General features: G+C 46.0%; 1 protein-coding gene across 1 annotated transcript in view; it reads right to left on the minus strand.

Moving 5' to 3' along the window:
- Positions 1 to 18222, minus strand: part of LOC119964697 (phosphodiesterase 4D interacting protein) — a 695800-nt gene that overhangs the window by 553320 nt on the left and 124258 nt on the right. The window contains exon 3 of the mRNA XM_038794557.1: positions 10541 to 10608. Coding sequence (XP_038650485.1) covers positions 10541 to 10608 — 68 coding nt within the window. The remainder of the gene's footprint in view (positions 1 to 10540; positions 10609 to 18222) is intronic.

Genomic DNA, 18222 nt, shown 5'->3' on the forward strand with positions numbered 1-18222 from the left:
AGTGATAAGCGCGCATTTTTTCACGGGCATGGAGACATCATCCCATTATTGGAGAATCCCGTCTATGGTCTTCTGAAATCTGGTGTAAGTGCTAGATTTCCTGTGCTTTTAGCCCCCTGGGACCAATTCTTAGTAGTGCACCCCTGGTGATTTCTTTTCACCTGGTTCACGTTTTAGAAAAGCAGTTGTAAACCTTGCTGACATGACGTCATGCCAAGAGCAGGAATTCCTAATCTGAGAGGACAATATGACGGAGAAGCCCTTCAACGATATGTTAATTAATTGAAATATGTTTCCCGACCTTTTTGGGTTATGACACCACATGCATCGGGTGTGAATTCAAATCGTAATAGCATTTTGAATAATTTCACTAGCTGTGTATATCCTGAATTTTAATAACTTTTTTGCATGAATATTGTTTAAGTCGTCATGCAATATTTTCACTCCATATCAAAGTCTTATTTCAATTCTACTCTTTATCCTTAACATAATCTCTATACCCTGTTTCGCAGGAATAACCACTCTTTTGCTGCCTTAGTCTCTTTCCCGAGACATCTGAAATGAAAAATGAAAATCGCTTATTGTCACGAGTAGGCTTCAAATGAAGTTACTGTTAAAAGCCCCTAGTCGCCACATTCCGGCGCCTGTTCGGGGAGGCTGTTACAGGAATTGAACCGTGCTGCTGGCTTACCTTGGTCTGCTTTCAAAACCAGCGATTTAGCCCTGTGAGCTAAACAGCCCCTGGGGCTGGATTCTCTGTTTCAGGGACTATGTCCCCACGCTGTCGTGAAAATTGTGGTCTTTCACGCCAAGAAAACTGGCGTCAAAAGGTCACAGATTCACCGTCTTGCAGGGGGCGAGCAGGCAGCTGTCGTTGGGCTCGCAGCTCCAGCTGCCAACATGCCCCCCCCCCGCACTTCTGGGTCAAAGGCCGCGCATGCGCAAGGCTGCGGCCTCCAGTGGCCGTGCCGTGCTCCATGTCGGACTCAGCCCGCGGACCTGGACCACCAAAATAGTGCCCCCGATCAGGCGCTCGCCCAACCCAGATCGCGTGCACACATAGCCCCCAGTCCCGAATGAGGCCCCCCATGCCCTCCGATCGTCCCTTCCCCGACTGTGGCGGCCACAAACTGAGTCCGCAGCCGCCTCGCGAGTTTCCTGAATGGCAGAACCACACTAGAAATACGGCGTCGGGAATTCGTCATGACGGAGAATAGCGGAACCGGCGCCAGTCCCGATTTCGTGCGGAAAAACGTATTCTCCGGCCCGTCGCTGTACGCGATTTTGGCGTCAGGGTGCGGAGAATCCAGCCCGTGATCTCGCAAAAAGATACGAGAACAAAAGTTATAACACTCAAGTGAGATGTGACTGAAAGAGTTTCCAATTACAACACACATGCATAGAAGTGAATGCGTGAATCAATGGTAATTTCATTTTCACTGGTCTGGACTAACTGATAAGTTCTGAGTGGAAAAGAGAAAAAGAAGTTGGCTGCAGTGAGGCAATAGTGACTTATATTCATTTTTTCAAGGTGCCTATTGCAGAATAACCTGCTGGAAGACAGCACTGTGCCTATTAATGACTAGGTTGTCATATTAGCCGCAGGTGCAGATCTTGTAATGGCCACTAAATCGCACGAGGCCCCATACAAGATTTGGGCCAGCGGTATTTCGGATAGTGATCTTCCCCGCCCGCCTTCGATGACACAAACAGGTTCAAACCCAGGAAGGGATCGAGCATATTATTAGCATATTTTATAATAAATTTGAATGTAATTATAAGGCTTGATGACGCTACTTCCACCCTCACTGTATCGCCCTCCCCAACCAGTGTGATGTCACGCCAGCACAAATCACTACTGCTCTATGGCCACACTGGAAGCACACAGGTAAATATAACCTCTGGGTAGTGAGGGACATGGCCCCCTGGCACTGTCACTTGTCAGTGCTACCCATGGCTCTAGGGAGCTCTATTGGGGGTAATTCCCCCCTATGTGTGGTGGGGGGCTATACTGGCATGCCCCAATACCTATGAGGTGAGAGGGGAATTGTCTTTGAGGGGGTTGCCCTGATACTTGTGTGGTGGGGGAGTGTCCTGATACTTGCATGATGGAGCGGGGGGGGGGGGGGGGCAGTGTCTGATGTTTGTGTGGTTGCGGCGGAGGGCGGGGGGGGGGGCGGTAGGAGTGCCCCAATACTTGTGTTATGGGGGTGGGTATTTTTAGTGCAGATGGTGCTCCGATCTCTGTGGAGCCGGCCTTGCTGGCTATAACAGGCTCTGTCCCGCCAGAATGATGCACAAACCACTGAGTACCAGAAAAGCTGGAGTGAAAATTGGGCTGTGCATCAGGAGAGATACATGCCTGTTTTCAATCTGAACCTGATACTCTGCCAGATATTGGGAAAATTCCACCCAAAGCGTTTGTCAATCAAGATACAAAACAAAGCCCCCTCACAGAAATCTAATCAGAAAGAGAACATTTCAGGATTTCCTCTGGTGGCTCAGTGGCAAGGTGTACTATCTACTCTGGTGTTCAGCCACACAGTCCAAGATAAATGATGATCTGAGCTGTTAGCCAAATGAAGCTGTGTGATAGGGGCACACATTTCAGTTGAAGCTATGTGGACAACGACATCCAAAAGCAAACAAAAATCAACTTGAGTTCCGACTCCTGACCATTATTGAGTAACACCCACTGGAAATTGGGCATGTGTGAATATGACTGAGAACAGAACTGGCGGTGAAGTATGATACATTGAAATAGTCTGCTTATGTTTAAAAGCCTAAACTAAAACATGAAGAATTACCATTTGGATGAGGTGCAAATACAGTTGTCCACATCTGTGAAATCATCCTGCCAGAATGTTAGAAAAGTGCATGTGGGGACAGGGAGTAGTCGGGGTTGTTGTGGGTGGCGGGGGTGTTCAGATTAGATGGATAAAGCAAACACTTCCACTCCGGATGATAGACAGAAAATAGCATGATTATGCAACCAGTTGCTTATTGGTATGATAAATTACTTTGAAAGGCTTGCCTTCAGCTTATAACTTCAACTTTTGATCTTCTCAAGAGCGGGACAAACTATATGCTTTTACTTTATCTCACGACATGCTGAAAACTACTAATGGTATAGGTTAATGTCAGGCAAAATAAATTATTGAGCTTTGAAAAAAAGTAGTTAGTCATAACACCCTCAGCAAGAATGAGTCGTTCTTCAAAGAAACCAGACGTACAGCTGTTTTGTATTATTCACTATTATTCCAAATTACAACAATCTTCTGCAAAGACTGTGTTCAAAGTCCTCATGTTGTTCCTATTGGCTTTTATTGTTTTAAGGAAGCATTCACTGTAAGCCTATATAACCCGATATGAATTACACATGACAGCCACTAGAGCTATAAAAGTCATATGCTCTTTACACAGGCTGCATGATTAGAAATTTACATATTACATTGTATTAACAGCACAGAAACAGATTGTTCGTCCAATAGGTCTATGCCAGTGCTTACGCTCCACAAGGTTCCTCCCAGATTACCTTATCTAATCCTATCAACATAACCGCAACTCCTTTATTCTCCTTCATGTATATATATATATATATATATAGATTTTGTTAAATGCATCTATGCTATTCATCACAACTACGCCACATGGTAGCAAGTTACACGTCCTCACCACTTTTTCAGTAAAGGAATTTCTCCCAAATTCCTATTGGATTTATTAGATTCTAGTCTAAATCAAGGCGGTCTTTTACTGCCAATTATTTTGATGGCAATGTGGAGATATGTTAAAGTGAATGTTGTGGGAAATAAAACACAGTTAAATATTAGGGGAAATCACAGAATCTTATAGCATTGAAGGAGGACATTCAACCTGCCAGGCTTTTACTGGATCTTTGGAAGAGCTATTCAATTAGTGCCACACTGCTGTTCACTCTCTTTCGCCTTGATTTTGTCCCTTTCAAGTATTCATCCAATTCCCTTTTGAAAGCTACTATTGAAGCTGCTTCCATCACCCTTTTGATCACAATAACTGCATAAAAGCAATTCTCCTCGTCCCTCCCATGATTAATTTACCAATTATCTTAAATCTGCATTTTTTAAAAAAGTTTTAAATTTTTTAAATTTTGTGTTTGTTTTGCTTTTTGGGAGCAGCAAGCTATCTTTGTATCATTTAGCAGAATCACCAAATTTAGAAGGTTCACTTGGGAGAGTAGTAGCAGTGTATATTATTAAGGGCCGAACGGGTGTTTAATCTTTTCTTTTTTTTTCCCCCTTTAAATCCCTTTGGCAATTCATATCAGCGGGGATGGAGGCTAGGGCAGTAACATGTTCCTCCTGTAGGATGTGGGTGGTGAGGGACACCACCGGTGTCCCCACTGACTACACTTGCGGGAAGTGCACCCAACTCCAGCTCCTCCGAGACCGTGTTACTGGAGCTGGAGCTGGATGAACTTTGGATCATCTGGGAGGCAGAGGGGGTGGTAGAGAAGAGTTACAGGGAGGTAGCCACACCCAAGGTGCAGGGCAAGAGTGGCTGGGTTACAGTCAGGGGAAGGAAAAGGAATGGGCAGACAGTGTAAGGATTCCTCGTGGTCATTCCCCTTCAAAACAAGTATACCGTTTTGGATGCTGTTGGGGGTGGGGCTGATTTACGGGGGAAGGCCCTAGCTGCCAGGTCTCTGGCACTGAGGCTGGCTCTGTGGCTCAGAATGGAACGGGGAGAATAGAAAAGCAAAAGTGATAGGAGACTCAACGGTTAGGGGATTGGATAGGAGATTCTGTAATCGCGAACGAGACTCCCGGAAGGTATGTTGCCTCCCGGGTGCCACGGCCAGGGATGTCTCGGATCGAGTCTACAGGATTCTTAAGGGGGAGGGTAAGCAACCAGAAGTCGTGGTGCACATAGGCACCAACGACATAGCTAGGAAAAGGAATGAGGATCTAAAAAGTGATTTTAGGGTGTTAGGTTGAAAGCTAAAGAGCAGGACAAGCAGAGTAGTGATCTCAGGATTGCTGGCGGTGCCACATGCAAGTGAGGCAAGGAACAGAGAGCGAGTGCAGCTGAACACGTGGATACAGGGCTGGTGCAGGAAGGAAGGCTTCAGATATGTGGATCATTGGGATATCTTCTGAGGAAGGTGCGGCCTGTACATGAAGGACGGATTGCACCTAAACTGAAGGAACACCAATATCCTGGGTGGGATAGGGAGTGCATCACAGCTACAGAAAAGGAGGTAGTTGAGGATGGTTTGTCTACTGAGTCAGTATGGGTGGAAGTCAGAAACAAGAAAGGAGCAGTCACTTTATTTGGAGTTTTCTGCAGAACCCCCAATAGCAGCAAAGAGATAGAGGAACAGATTGGGTGGCAGATCTTGGAAAGGTGCAGAAGTAACAGAGTTGTTGTCATGGGTGACTTCAACTTCCCTAATATTGACTGGAACCTCCTTACTGCAAATGGTTTGGATGGTGCAAATTTTGTCAGGTGTGTGCAGAAAGGGTTTCCTGACTCAATATGTAGGTAGGCCAACTAGGGGTGAGGCCATATTGGACTTGGCGCTCGGCAATGAACCAGGCCAGGTGTCAGATGTCTCGGTGGGAGAGCATTTCGGTGACAGTGACCACAACTCCTTGACCTTTACCATAGTCATGGTGAGGGATAGGAACAGATAGTATGGGAATGTATTTAATTGGGGGAGGGGAAATTATACTGCTATTAGACAGGAGCTGAGGAGCAATTGTTCTTGGGGAAATGCACAACAGTAATGTGGGGGTTGTTTAAGGAGCACTTGCTGCGAGTGCTGGATAGTTTTGTCCCACTGAGATGAGGAAGGAATGGTAAGGTGAAGGAGCCTTGGATGACAAGAGAAGTGGAGCTTCTAGTCAAGAAGAAGAATGAAGCTTACGTAAGGTTGAGGAAGCAAGGATCTAGCACGGCTCTAGAGGGTTACAAGGTAGCCAGGAAGGAACTCAAAAATGGACTGAGGAGAGCTAGAAAGGCGCATGAAAAAGCCCTGGCGGGAAGGATTAGAGAAAACCCCAAGGCATTCTACATTTATGTGAGAAATAAGAGGATGATCAGAGTGAGAGTAGGGCCAATCAGGGATGGTGGAGGGAACTTGTGCCGAGAGTCTGAGGAGATGGGGGAGACCCTAAATGAATATTTTGCTTCAGTATTCACTAGCGAGTGGGACCTTGTTGCTCATGAGAACAGTGTGAACCAGGTTAATAGACTCGAACAGGTTGATATTAAGAAGGAGGATGTGCTGGAAGTTTTGTAAAGCATCAAGAAAGATAAGTCCCCTGGGCCTGACGTGATATACCCAAGGTTACTACGGGAAGTGAGGGAAGAGATTGCTGCACCGTTAACGATGATCTTTGCGTCCTCACCCTCCACTGGAGTACTCCCGGATGATTGGAGGGAGGTGAATGTTGTTCCCCTGTTCAAGAAAGGGAATAGGAAAATCCCTGGGAATTACAGACCCATCAGTCTTACATCTGTGGTAAGCAAAATATTGGAAAGGATTCTGAGAAATAGGATTTATGATTATTTAGAAAAACATAGTTTGATTAATGATAGTCAGCATGGCTTTGTGAGGGCCAGGTCATGCCTCACAAGCCTCATTGAATTCTTTGAGGATGTGACGTGACACATTGATGAAGGTTGGGCAGTGGATGTGGTGTATATGGATTTCAGTAAGGCATTTGATAAGGTTCCCTATGGTAGGCTCATTCAGAAAGTTAGGGGGCATGGGATACTGGGAAATTTGGCTGTCCGGATACAGAATAGGCTGGCCGAAAGAAGACAGCGAGTGATAGTGAATGGAAAGTATTCCGCATGTAGGTCGATGACCAGTGGTGTTCCGCAGGGATCTGTTCTGGGACCTCTGCTCTTTGTGGTTTTTATAAATGGCTTGGATGAGGAAGTGGAAGGGTGGGTTAGTATGTTTGCCGATGACACGAAGGTTGGGGGAATTGTAGATGTGTTGAGGGCTGGTGCAGGTTACAACAGGACATTGACAGGATGCAGAGCTGGGCTGAGAAGTGACAGATGGAGTTCAACCTAGATAAATATGAAGTGATTCATTTTGGAAGGTTGAATTTAAATGCTGAATACAGAGTTAAAGGCAAGTTTCTTCGAAATGTGGAGGAACAGAGGGATCTTGGGGTCCACGTACATAGATCCCTCAAAATTGCCACCCAGGTAAATAGAGTTGTTAAGAAGGCGTATGGTGTGTTGGCTTTCATTAACAGGGGGATTGAGTTTTAAGAGCCGTGAGGTTTTGCTGCAGCTTTATAAAACCCCAGTTAGACCACACTTGGAATATTGTGTCCAGTTCTGATCGCCTCATTATAGGAAGGATGTGAATGCTTTGGAGGGGGTACAGAGGATATTTACCAGGATGCTGCCTGGAATGCAGGGCATGTCTTATGAAGAAAGATTGAGGGAGCTTGGGTTTTTCTCACTGGAGCGAAGAAGGAAGAGAGGTGACTTGATAGAGGTGTACAAGGTGATGAGAGGCATGGATAGAGTGGATAGCCAGAGACTTTTCCCCAGGGCGGAAAGGCTGTCACGAGGGGGCATAGTTTTAAGGTGATTGGAGGAAGGTATAGGGGAGATGTCAGAGGTAGGTTCTTTACACAGAGAGTGGTGAGTGCGTGGAATGCACTGCCAGCAGAGGTGGTGGAGTCCGAGTCATTAGGGACATTTAAGTGACTCTTGGACAAGCACATGGACAGCAGTAAATTGAAGGGCTGCAGGTTAGGTTGATTTTAGATTAGGATAAATGGTCGGCACAACATTGTGGGCCGAAGGGCTTGTACTGTGCTGTACTGTTCTATGCATTCTCCAGTCCTCCTGCCAGTGGGAAATTTCTCCCCATCAACTCTTTCAAAACCCTTCATAATTTTGAACACTTCTATTAAATCTCCCCATAACCTTCATTGTCCTAAGAAAAACAATTCTAGCTTCTTTAGTTTTTCCACATAATAGACATCACTCATCCCTAGTACCGTCCTGGCAAATTACCTCCGAATGCTCTACATTCCTTATATATGTCGTACTGTTCTTGGAGTAATAAAGAAATATTTAGCACAATACAAAACATGTATTGTGCTTGTTCATAAATTGTGATTGTTTTTCTTCAGCTGATTGTCACTGAGTGGTCAAATGACATATACGTGACTGAGGAAGCATTCACATTGAAGTTCCATGGCCCTAAAGACAAGAACTTAGTCATCCTGGGTGCATGGCAGGACAGAAAGAGTTAGAAAAGACAACAACCATATTTATTCTAACAGGTACAATTTGGGAATACAGTCTATGGACCTGTTCAAGGATCCAGACATCAAACTAAACTGGTTCTAATTTGCTACTGGATTCCACACCACAAAAGTAGATTATTGGAACCCTTTTGGAGCACAACATTGTGTAAATACAGCAAGTGGTGTACATATGGTTCATGCTGAGAGAGGAATTACTGATAATTATCTATTATATGGTATTTAAATTTCTTTGTGCACAAATATTTGATGATCACATTCTTGTTCAATCCATGCCTGTGCTATTTTATTGGATTAACAACTGTGTTAAAATACAGGTGGCAGTAACAGGAGCATATTAAAGGTTAGCGCAGAGTGGAACGAATACCCACTTTGTGCTATTTTTAGGAAATCCAAACCAGCCAAAGAGTTGAAAAGAAAAGTGATCAGGTTGGGAGGGTAGGTCGTGATTATCGAGGGGGTAGGGGGCGGAAGTGCCGTTGTCGACAATTGGGAGCAGGCAAAGGCTGGGATCAAAGTTGATGAGGGGATGGGTTGACAACAATGATTGTGGTGGAGGTGGGATATCAGCAAAGTTCAATTTGAGGTGAGGAAAAAAGAGAAGATTTTACACTTGTACCAAAAATCATAATTATTCTCAGAGATACATATAGGATGTACAACAAGTAAATTAAATTCTCACCTTCATTCCAATAACAATCATAACATCTCTGCACAGTAAGAAGTCTTACAAGTTAAAATCCAACAGGTTTGTTTCGAATCACTAGCTTTCAGAGCACTGCTCCTTCCTCAGGTGAATTCGGAGCTGTGCTCTGAAAGCTAGTGATTCGAAACAAACCTGGTGGACTTTACCCTGGTGTTGTAAGACTTCTTACTGTGCTCACCCCAGTCCAAAGCCGGCATCTCCACATCATCTCTGTACAGGACAGAGATACCTTTACTTACTGGCCATAAGGACCCTCGAGGTTAGTTGGTAGAGGATGAAGCAGTCCTGTTGCTAACACCTCTGTACTCCAGCAGGGTTTCTACTGAAATGCAAGCTGTGATGAAAGATATGTTGCCTCTAAAAACTTTAAATGAGGGTCTTAGAGGTGAAAAATAATTTTGATCTTTCCATATGCCAGAATTATCATGAGGAGGTCACAACCACATAACCCAGAAATACTAGCTCTACTCTAATGCCTTAGCCATTTGTGGAACTATTCTAATTATACGCTGTTTGTGCTTTCTCTTTTCTTCCTTTTATTATTGTTTTACCTAATGACTAATGAAATCTCTCTACAATCATAACTGCCAATAATGCAGTCCAGAACAATAATTTCACATTGGGGAATTGCAATGGAAACATTAGTAGTGTATCTTTTTAATAAAATTTGGAGATTATTAAGCGGGTCCCTTTGCCAAAACAAAATACCAGCGACTGTGAAATACAGACTCTGTCTTTTGTCTTGAACTGAAGAATGAATTTTTTTGCTCCCAAAAGACACCCTCCCTTTTCGCCCCCATCTCAGATCAAAGCAATTCCTTTCCTTGATAACACCAGATGGTGCTGAACTGCATCAAAAACATTGCGACGTGAATTCCAATAGGGGCCCACACAGTTCTTGGTAGGTCATATGGAAAATAGGGAGACCTAATGGGGGTTACCTTAATGGCCAGGAACGTTATAAAACATTCATATCAATGACAAGATCACTCCGGTGCGAATGTAAACCCCATCCTCCCCTCCTTTGTGCAAACAAACACTTTAACATAAAGATCCCTGTGTTTGAGAAACTATAATTGTGACTGCTAACGTATATTAATTATTGATGACTGCAAAATATTAATGCATGGTTTCCTTCACCCCTCATTTGGCCAAACAGTTGATATTTTAATCTTACTATATTATGTAGTCTCTGTGAATAAATGTTACGTAGATGATCTACATTACTGCTTCAAATAGAAATAATGAGGTACTTACAAAAGTGATTGACATTTTGATAGGTTTGATAGGTTGATCAATTTTATTTGTCGAATCGCAGAAGAAATTGGTCATGGGCTAATTTAAGGTGGTTGCCAGGAAGTGCTTTGGCTCAGATGCAGAAATAAACATTTGGCATGAAATTCCAAACAGGATAACAGAAACAAGCATTCTCGAATCATTTGAGAGAATTTCATTCCATGTTGGAGGGAATTTAAGTTTTTGTAAATTGATGAGCTAAGGTGAGATGAATAGCCTTCTTATATTTATTTGATGAAAGATGGAACCAACATACCTTTTCAAATTCTCGTAATGGGTGCGTCTGCAGTGGGAGTCCGGTCTCCTTTGTGTCTCTCAAAAGAGCTGAGAGAGAAAAAGACAACAAAGGATATGTGCTTGAAACTGAAATAAAGTATATGATAGAAAATATGGAGACACATCAAACAAATATTAGCATAAACAGGATGTCTTAATTTACTGTGATACAGACTCAATTTAAACATTATTGTACACAGAAATACAGCATCATCATGATATATGATCTAAGTCCAAAACACTGCTACATACAGAACTATATGACTTACTATAATATACTATGAATGTGCTGAGAAATATAACAACATTATTGAAATATTGGGCTAGATTTTCAACTTACTGTCCAAGTGTAAAACTGGTATTGGGAGTAAAAGCCATTTATCATAGAAACGGACCAAGCTGCTACTTTAAAGGGCAGCCAATCTGCAAAATTTACATCAAGGTTGTAAATTGAAAACCTATGCTGCTCTGTCTGGATCAAAGGATTTGATGACACTGACCAGATCCATTTATTGCCATCTCTGGCTGATCTGAGGACATTAAGGCTGAACCATGTAGAGTGGGGTTGAATTCACATGTTGGCCAAACCAGGTAACGGTGGCAAGGTCCAGTGCCTGATGGATATTAGTGAATTGTTGGGGGTTTTAATGACAATCTGACATTCATTGTTTTGTTAACTAGTGTCAGCCCACAAGTCAGATGGACAAAATTCGAATTCCCAACATTTCTTGGTGAGATTTGAACTTTAGAATATATAGTAGCTCCGGTACCATAGCCAATAGTCTCATTCTGTGTTAACATGTTCAATGAGAATTAGGATCAAAAAAGGGCAGCACTGTGACGCAGTGGTTAGCACTGCTGCCTCACGCTGCCGAGGACCTGTGTTCGATCCTGGTCCCAGGTCACTGTCCATGTGGAATTTGCACATTCTCCCTGTGTCTGCGTGGGTTTCGTCCCCACAATCCAAAAAGATGGGCAGGACATGTTATATGGCCATGCTAAATTGTCCCTTAATTGGAAAAAATAATTGGGTACTCTAAATTTTTTTTAAATGATCAAAAAGAGACAGGCAGATTAAAACCCTTCTCGAATGCAGACAACCGTGCGTATTTTTAAGAACTTGCACGCATCAATAACATTTATAAAACAAACTGAATTAATCTGAATCCACGTGAAATACTATACAGCAAATTATTATCTGAAATAAACGTGCATGTTACCGCAATGAAGGGGGCAGCAATCTGTTCAATCATAAGTCCATAAGAAATAGGAACAGGAGTAGGCCGTTCGGCCCCTCAATCCTGCTCCGCCATTCAATAGGACCATGACTGATCCGACATTCCTCACATCCACTTTAAGGACTCACAGCTCTCTCTGGCAAGGAGTTCCAACGAGTCAGAACCCCCGGGAGAAGAAATTCCTCTTCATCTCAGCTTTAAATTGGAATTCCTTTATTCTGAGACTACACCCTCTGGTCCTGGACTCTCCCATAAAGGGAAACATCCTCTCAGCATTTACCCTGTCAAGCCCCATAAGAATCCTATATGTTTCAATGAGATCACCTCTCATTTTCCTAAATTCCAATGAGTAGAGTCTCATCCTATTTAACCTTTGCTCATAAGAAAATCCCTCCATAACAGGGATCACCTTAGTGAACCTTCTCTAAGCTGCCTCCAATGAAATATCGTTCCTTAAATAAGGGTAGCAAAACTGCCCATAAGCCAGATATGGTCTCACTTGTACCTTGTACAGTTGCCATAAGACTTCCCTACTCATACTCCAACACCCTTGAAATAAGGGCTAACATTCCATTAGTCTTTCTGATTACCTGCTGCACCTGTGTCCTAGCTTTCTGTGTTTCATGCACCGTACCCGCAAGTCTCTTTGTGTTGCAGCTTTCTGCAGTTTTCCTCAATTTAAAAAATACTCTGTTCTTTTGTTCTCCCTTCCAAAATGAACAACTTCACATTTTCCGCACATTATATTTCATTTGTTAACTTTTTGCCCACTTACTTAACCTATCTGTTGCATGATCAATTACACAAAGACGAGAGTTGGATGCAATCTAGGCTTTATTGTACGATGATGTGTGGCCTCCTACAGCAGCTGGCGAAGTGGCTGCTGTACTGGGAGCACACATATTTATACTCAGCCTACTGGGCGGAGCCAGCAGGCAGGGAACTACCCCCGTACCTGTAGTACAGGGCCTTACCACAAAACACCTACACCGACATCCTCTATATACAATATATACATTAGTGGTGACTACCACATTCACCCCCTGTTAATATCGAGTCCGGCTGGGGTGGTGGAGAACTATATACAGGTAGACTTTTCAAAGTACAGAGAGCAAAAAGAAATTGAGTCCAGCGGGGTAGAGGGGAAAATTATGTACAGAGGGATGGTGTTCTAAAAGTCCAGGTCATGTTACAGATTCAGTCGGTCCAGAGCCTTGATCTGCCGTCTGGAGCGCTGCGGTGATTCCGGTGTCGGTTTGGTCTTCGGTGACTCCGGGAGCATGCCGAAATCCTCTTCATCCTCGGGTGTGGGCAAGGGGAGGACGGAATGTCCCGGGGAGGGGGCTGCGGTGGGGTGCGCCAGGGGTGGGATGTGTGGGGAACCAGCTGGTGCCAGGTCCCTGAGGGAGACAGTATCTTGGCAGCCGTCAGGGTACGCTAAGTAGGCGTACTGTGGGTTGGCGTGAAGTAGCTGTACCCTCTCAACCAACGGGTCCGCCTTGTGTTTACGGAGGAGAATGGGTCCTGGAGCTGCCAGCCATGTTGGGAGCGAAACCCCGGAGGTGGACTTCCTAGGGAAGGCAAAGAAACGTTCATGGTGTGTTTCATTAGTCGCAGTGCACAAGAGCGACCGAATGGAGTGCAGGGCGTCGGGAAGGACCTCCTGCCAGCGGGAGGCCGGGAGTTTTCTGGAGCGTAGGGCCATCCGTCCCATTCTCCCTCTCCACCTGCCCGTTTCCCCGGGGGTTATAGCTGGTCGTCCTGCTCGAGGCAATGCCCCTTGCTGCACAATCAATGCACAAAGACTCAGTTTGGGTACAACTGTGGCTTTATTGCAGCTGGCGAAATGGCAGATCAATGGAGGACACGCATATTTATATAGCTCCAAGTGGGCAGAGCCGGCCGGCAGGGGTTACCGGCGAACCTGTAGTACAGGTCCTACCTTACATCCCCTGATACAGGTGTACACAGTGGTTCACCACACCCCTGTTGAGTAGGAACTGACGCAGCTCATCGCTCATGAATGAGGATCCCCTGTCACTGTGGACGTAGGGGGGAAGCCGAACAGAGCGAAGATGGTGTTGAGGGCCTTGATGACTGTGGCAGATGTCATGTCGGGGCATGGGATGGCGAAGGGGAATCTGGAATACTCATCGACCACACTGAGGAAGTACGTGTTACGGTCGATGGAGAGGAGGGGCCCTTTGACGTCCATGCTGAGGCGTTCAAACTGGCGGGAGGCCTTCACTAGGCGCGCACGGTCTGGCCGGTAGAAGTGCAGTTTGCACTCCGCGCAGACCTGGTTGTCTCTGGTGATAGCCCTGACTTCCTCGATGGAGTAGGGCAGATTGTGAGCCTTGATGAAATGGTAACAATGTGTGACCCCCGGGTGACAGAGACTGTCGTGCAGAGTCTGGAGTCGGTCCACTTGTGCGCTGGCACATGTACCTCGGGATAGGGCATCGGGTGGCTCGTTGAGCTTACCGGGGCGATACAAAATCTCGTAGTTGTAGGTGGAAAGCTCGATCCTCCACCTCAAGATTTTATCGTTTTTGATCTTGCCCTGCTGTGTGTTGTTGAACATGAAGATTACCGACCGTTGGTCAGTGAGGAGAGTGAATCTCCTGCCGGCCAAGTATTGCCTCCAATGCCGCACAGCTTCAACGATGGCTTGGGCCTCTTTTTCGATGGGGGAATGCCGAATTTCAGAGGCATGTAGGGTTTGTGAGAAAAATGCTATGGGCCTGCCTGCCTGGTTGAGGGTGGCGGCTAGAGCGACATTTGATGCGTCGCTCTCCACTTGAAATGGTAATGTCTCGTCGACTGCGTGCAGTTGCCTTGGCGATGTCAGCCTTAATACGGTTGAAGGCCTGGCGAGCCTCGGCCGTTAGGAGAAACAGAGTGGATTGAATGAGTGGACGGGCCTTGTCCACATAGTTTGGGACCCACTGGGCGTAATAAGAGAAGAACCCCAGGCATTGTTTGAGGGACATGGGGCAGTGGGGGAGGGGGAGTTCCATGAGGGGGCACATGTGGTCGGGATCGGGCCCCAGAACTCCGTTCTGGACCACATAGCCAAGGATGGCTAAGCGGTTCGTGCTGAATACGGACTTCTTATTATAAGTTAGGTTGAGTAGAGTGGCGGTGTGGAGAAATTTGGCACGGTTGGCATCATGGTCCTGCTGATCGTGGCTGCAGATGGTGACATTGTCCAGGTACGGGAAGGTGGCCCGCAGTTCGTACTGGTCAACCATTCGGTCCATTTCCCATTGGAAAACTGAGACCCTGTTGGTGACGCCAAAGGGAACCCTGAGAATGTGGTAAAGGCGGCCATCTGCTTCGAAGGCAGTGTATGGGCGGTCCACCTTACGGATGGGGAGCTGGTGGTAAGCGTATTTCAGGTCCACAGTTGAGAAGACCCGGTACTGTGCAATCTGATTGATCATATCAGATATGCGTGGGAGGGGGTACACGTCGAGCTGCGTGTACCGATTGATGGTTTGGCTGTAGTCCATGACCATCCTGTGTTTCTCCCCAGTTTTCACCACTACTACTAGGGCTCTCCAGGGGCTGTTGCTGGCCTCGATAATGCCTTCCCTAAGCAGTGGCAGAGAGCCAGAAGAGGTGGTGGGAGAAGGTGAAGGACTGGAGAATCATTCCAGGAGGCAGAACTTCCGGATTGTGGGGCTGCCTTAAGAGATTGAGGGCATGCAGGCCCTCAATATACAGTGAATATGTTCGAGAGGTTGGTGGGCGTTGGGGTTTTTGAACCTCCCCCCAGGTGGATCGAGTGCATTGGGCGTGGAGAAGGAGGTCAAAGGCAGAGAAGCCGTCGAGGGCGATGGGAGTGCGGCTGCTTCGTTTTCTTGACAAGGAGAAAGTACTGAGGTGGGCGAAGGAAACTAGAAAGTGCATCTGGAGTGCTGAGGCTCTACCAGGTCTTGGGTGCGGAGTTGGCCAAGCAGCCTTCAAGGCTGTAGGCGGCAATCATGAGTGGGGGCCAACATGCTATCTGGATGGCTAGTTACCGGGAGTGAAGTAGGGAGTTGATCTGTGGAAGGAGTGGGGGAGGGGGGTTTCGTTGGGTTTTCTTTTTCTCCTGGATTATATTTTTGTTTTAGATAAGGCGCTGTTGGCGGGTGGTTGGATCGGCGATTATGGTCTCTGACCACTCGCCGCATTCGATGGGCTTACGGATGCCGAAGGGTGAGGCTCAGCGGCCGCAGTGGAGGTTGAATGTAGGATTGTTGGCGGATAAGGGGGTTTGCGAAAGGTGGCCATGCGGAACTACAATGAGCAGAATAAGACGGGGTAAGTTTCCACCTCCACGTTGTGGGAGGTGCTGAAAGCGGTGGTAAGGGGGAATTTATACTGATTTGGGTGCAAAGGAAGAGGGTGGAACAAGCCGAGAGATGAACACCAGAGCCGACGAGGGCCTAACTCACTTACCACCTCATCCACCTTCCACCCCACCCACCTGCCACCCTACCCACCTACCATCTCACCCTCCCATCCACCCACTTTCCTCATTCACCTATTCATCCTATCACCACTCATACATCCACTCATCTATTAACTAAAATATACCCTAACATTCAAACTGGCCATTAAAGCAACCAGTCTAAGTGCCGTAAAATGGGGACCTGTCCTGACGTCCCCTGACGCAACTGTATTTTAATGGATAGCCCCAGTGGAAGCTGGGCTTAGAAGACCCGGGAAAAGAATGTGGAGCAGCGACAAGTCTGGGAAAAATCCCATAATAGTTGCTGCTCCTCAGAAAATCCAACCATTTAGCATTCGGTACAAATACATGAAATGAAATGAAAATTGCTTATTGTCACAAGTAGGCTTCAATGAAATTACTGTGAAAAGCCCCTAGTCGCCACATTCCGGCGCCTGTTCGGGGAGGTTGTTACGGGAATCGAACCGTGCTGCTGGCTTGCCTTGGTCTGCTTTCAAAGCCAACGATTTAGCAGGTGTGCTAAACAGCTAAAAGATGACACGTAAGCCAGCCAGTACACCTTGTAGTAGTGCACCACATGTTAAAGCAATACAATAAATTTTAATTCAATATCAGCACACTTCTTCAAGGTGATTTTAACTTTTATGGTCAGACCTGGCACAAAAGTAGATGGTTCTGGTTGTTGGAGATCAATTATATCAGTTCTGTGATATCACTGCCACGATTTATTCTGGGTAGTGTCCTATGTGCAACCACCTTTAGCTGCTTCAGCAATGATTTCCCTGCCATCATAACATCAGATCAGAAGTGGGGGTGTGTGCTGATGATTGCATAATATTCAGCACCATTTGCAACACCTCAGATACTGAAGAAGTTCATGTCCAAATGTAGTAAGATGTGGATCACATTCGGTCTTGGGCTTATAAGTGGTAAGTAACAGCCAGACAGTGACTGTCTCCAAATAGAGAGAATCTAACCATCTCCAATGACATTTAGGGCATGATTCTCCCAAAAGAGAACAAAGTGCCCTCAAGAGTGTGTTTAGCCACGTGTTTCCCGGCACTCGCAGTGCCAAGAAATACATGGCTATTCAACACGACTCACATTGAATAAGGGGCCTGAATGGGAAACACATGGCTGAGGCCGCACATAGCAGTTTGTACAGTGGGGATCTCCGATCACCATAACTCCCCATTGTAGATAAGATCCGGGTACCATTTAAAAATGGCGTTCTGATCTCCGAGATGCCCAAAACAATCCCCAACCTCCACCCCTGCCCGAATGCACTCTGGAAGGGTCTCCACCCCCCCAGCCAAGGTACCCATGCCCAGGGAAACCACTCTGCCCAACGGACATGCAGCTCAGGACCTCCAATCTCCTGGAAGGCCCCCACGAATGTTGTTCTATCTGGTCCCGTTTGTGAGGACCAATGCTGAACAGCGCTTGCCGGAGGTCTCTGGGGCGAGGGGGTTGAATCCCAAAGCCTCAGGTACATCGGTAATCTGCACGTTAGAGTGAGGCTTACTATCCGCTCTAATATGCAGATTTGCTACAAAGTGATCCATTGTGGACGGGATTCACATTGCAACATCTCGTGAAATTGCATTGAATCTGGCGAGGCGTTGCAAGCCGGGTAGATCCTGGGATCCTGCTTTCAATGGGCACTCTGCATTGCGGCGAGCTTCTTTTCTGCGCAGCGTGGCCATTCGATTGCACCCTCAATGGCATTACCATCTCTGAGTCACCCATCAACAACATCCTGGGGAGTTACCATTGCCCAGAAACTGAACTGGAACATCCATATAAATACTGTGACTATACAAGACCAGGTCAGAGGCTGGGAATTCTGCAGAGTCACTCATTTCCTGACTCCCAAAAAGCTATCCAACATCTACCCGGCATAATTCTAGAGTGGGATACTATACTCTCCACTTGATTGGCACCCTACCCACCACCTTCAAC

Source organism: Scyliorhinus canicula, chromosome 4 (assembly GCF_902713615.1).
Source record: "Scyliorhinus canicula chromosome 4, sScyCan1.1, whole genome shotgun sequence".
NCBI classification, from domain to species: domain Eukaryota; kingdom Metazoa; phylum Chordata; class Chondrichthyes; order Carcharhiniformes; family Scyliorhinidae; genus Scyliorhinus; species Scyliorhinus canicula.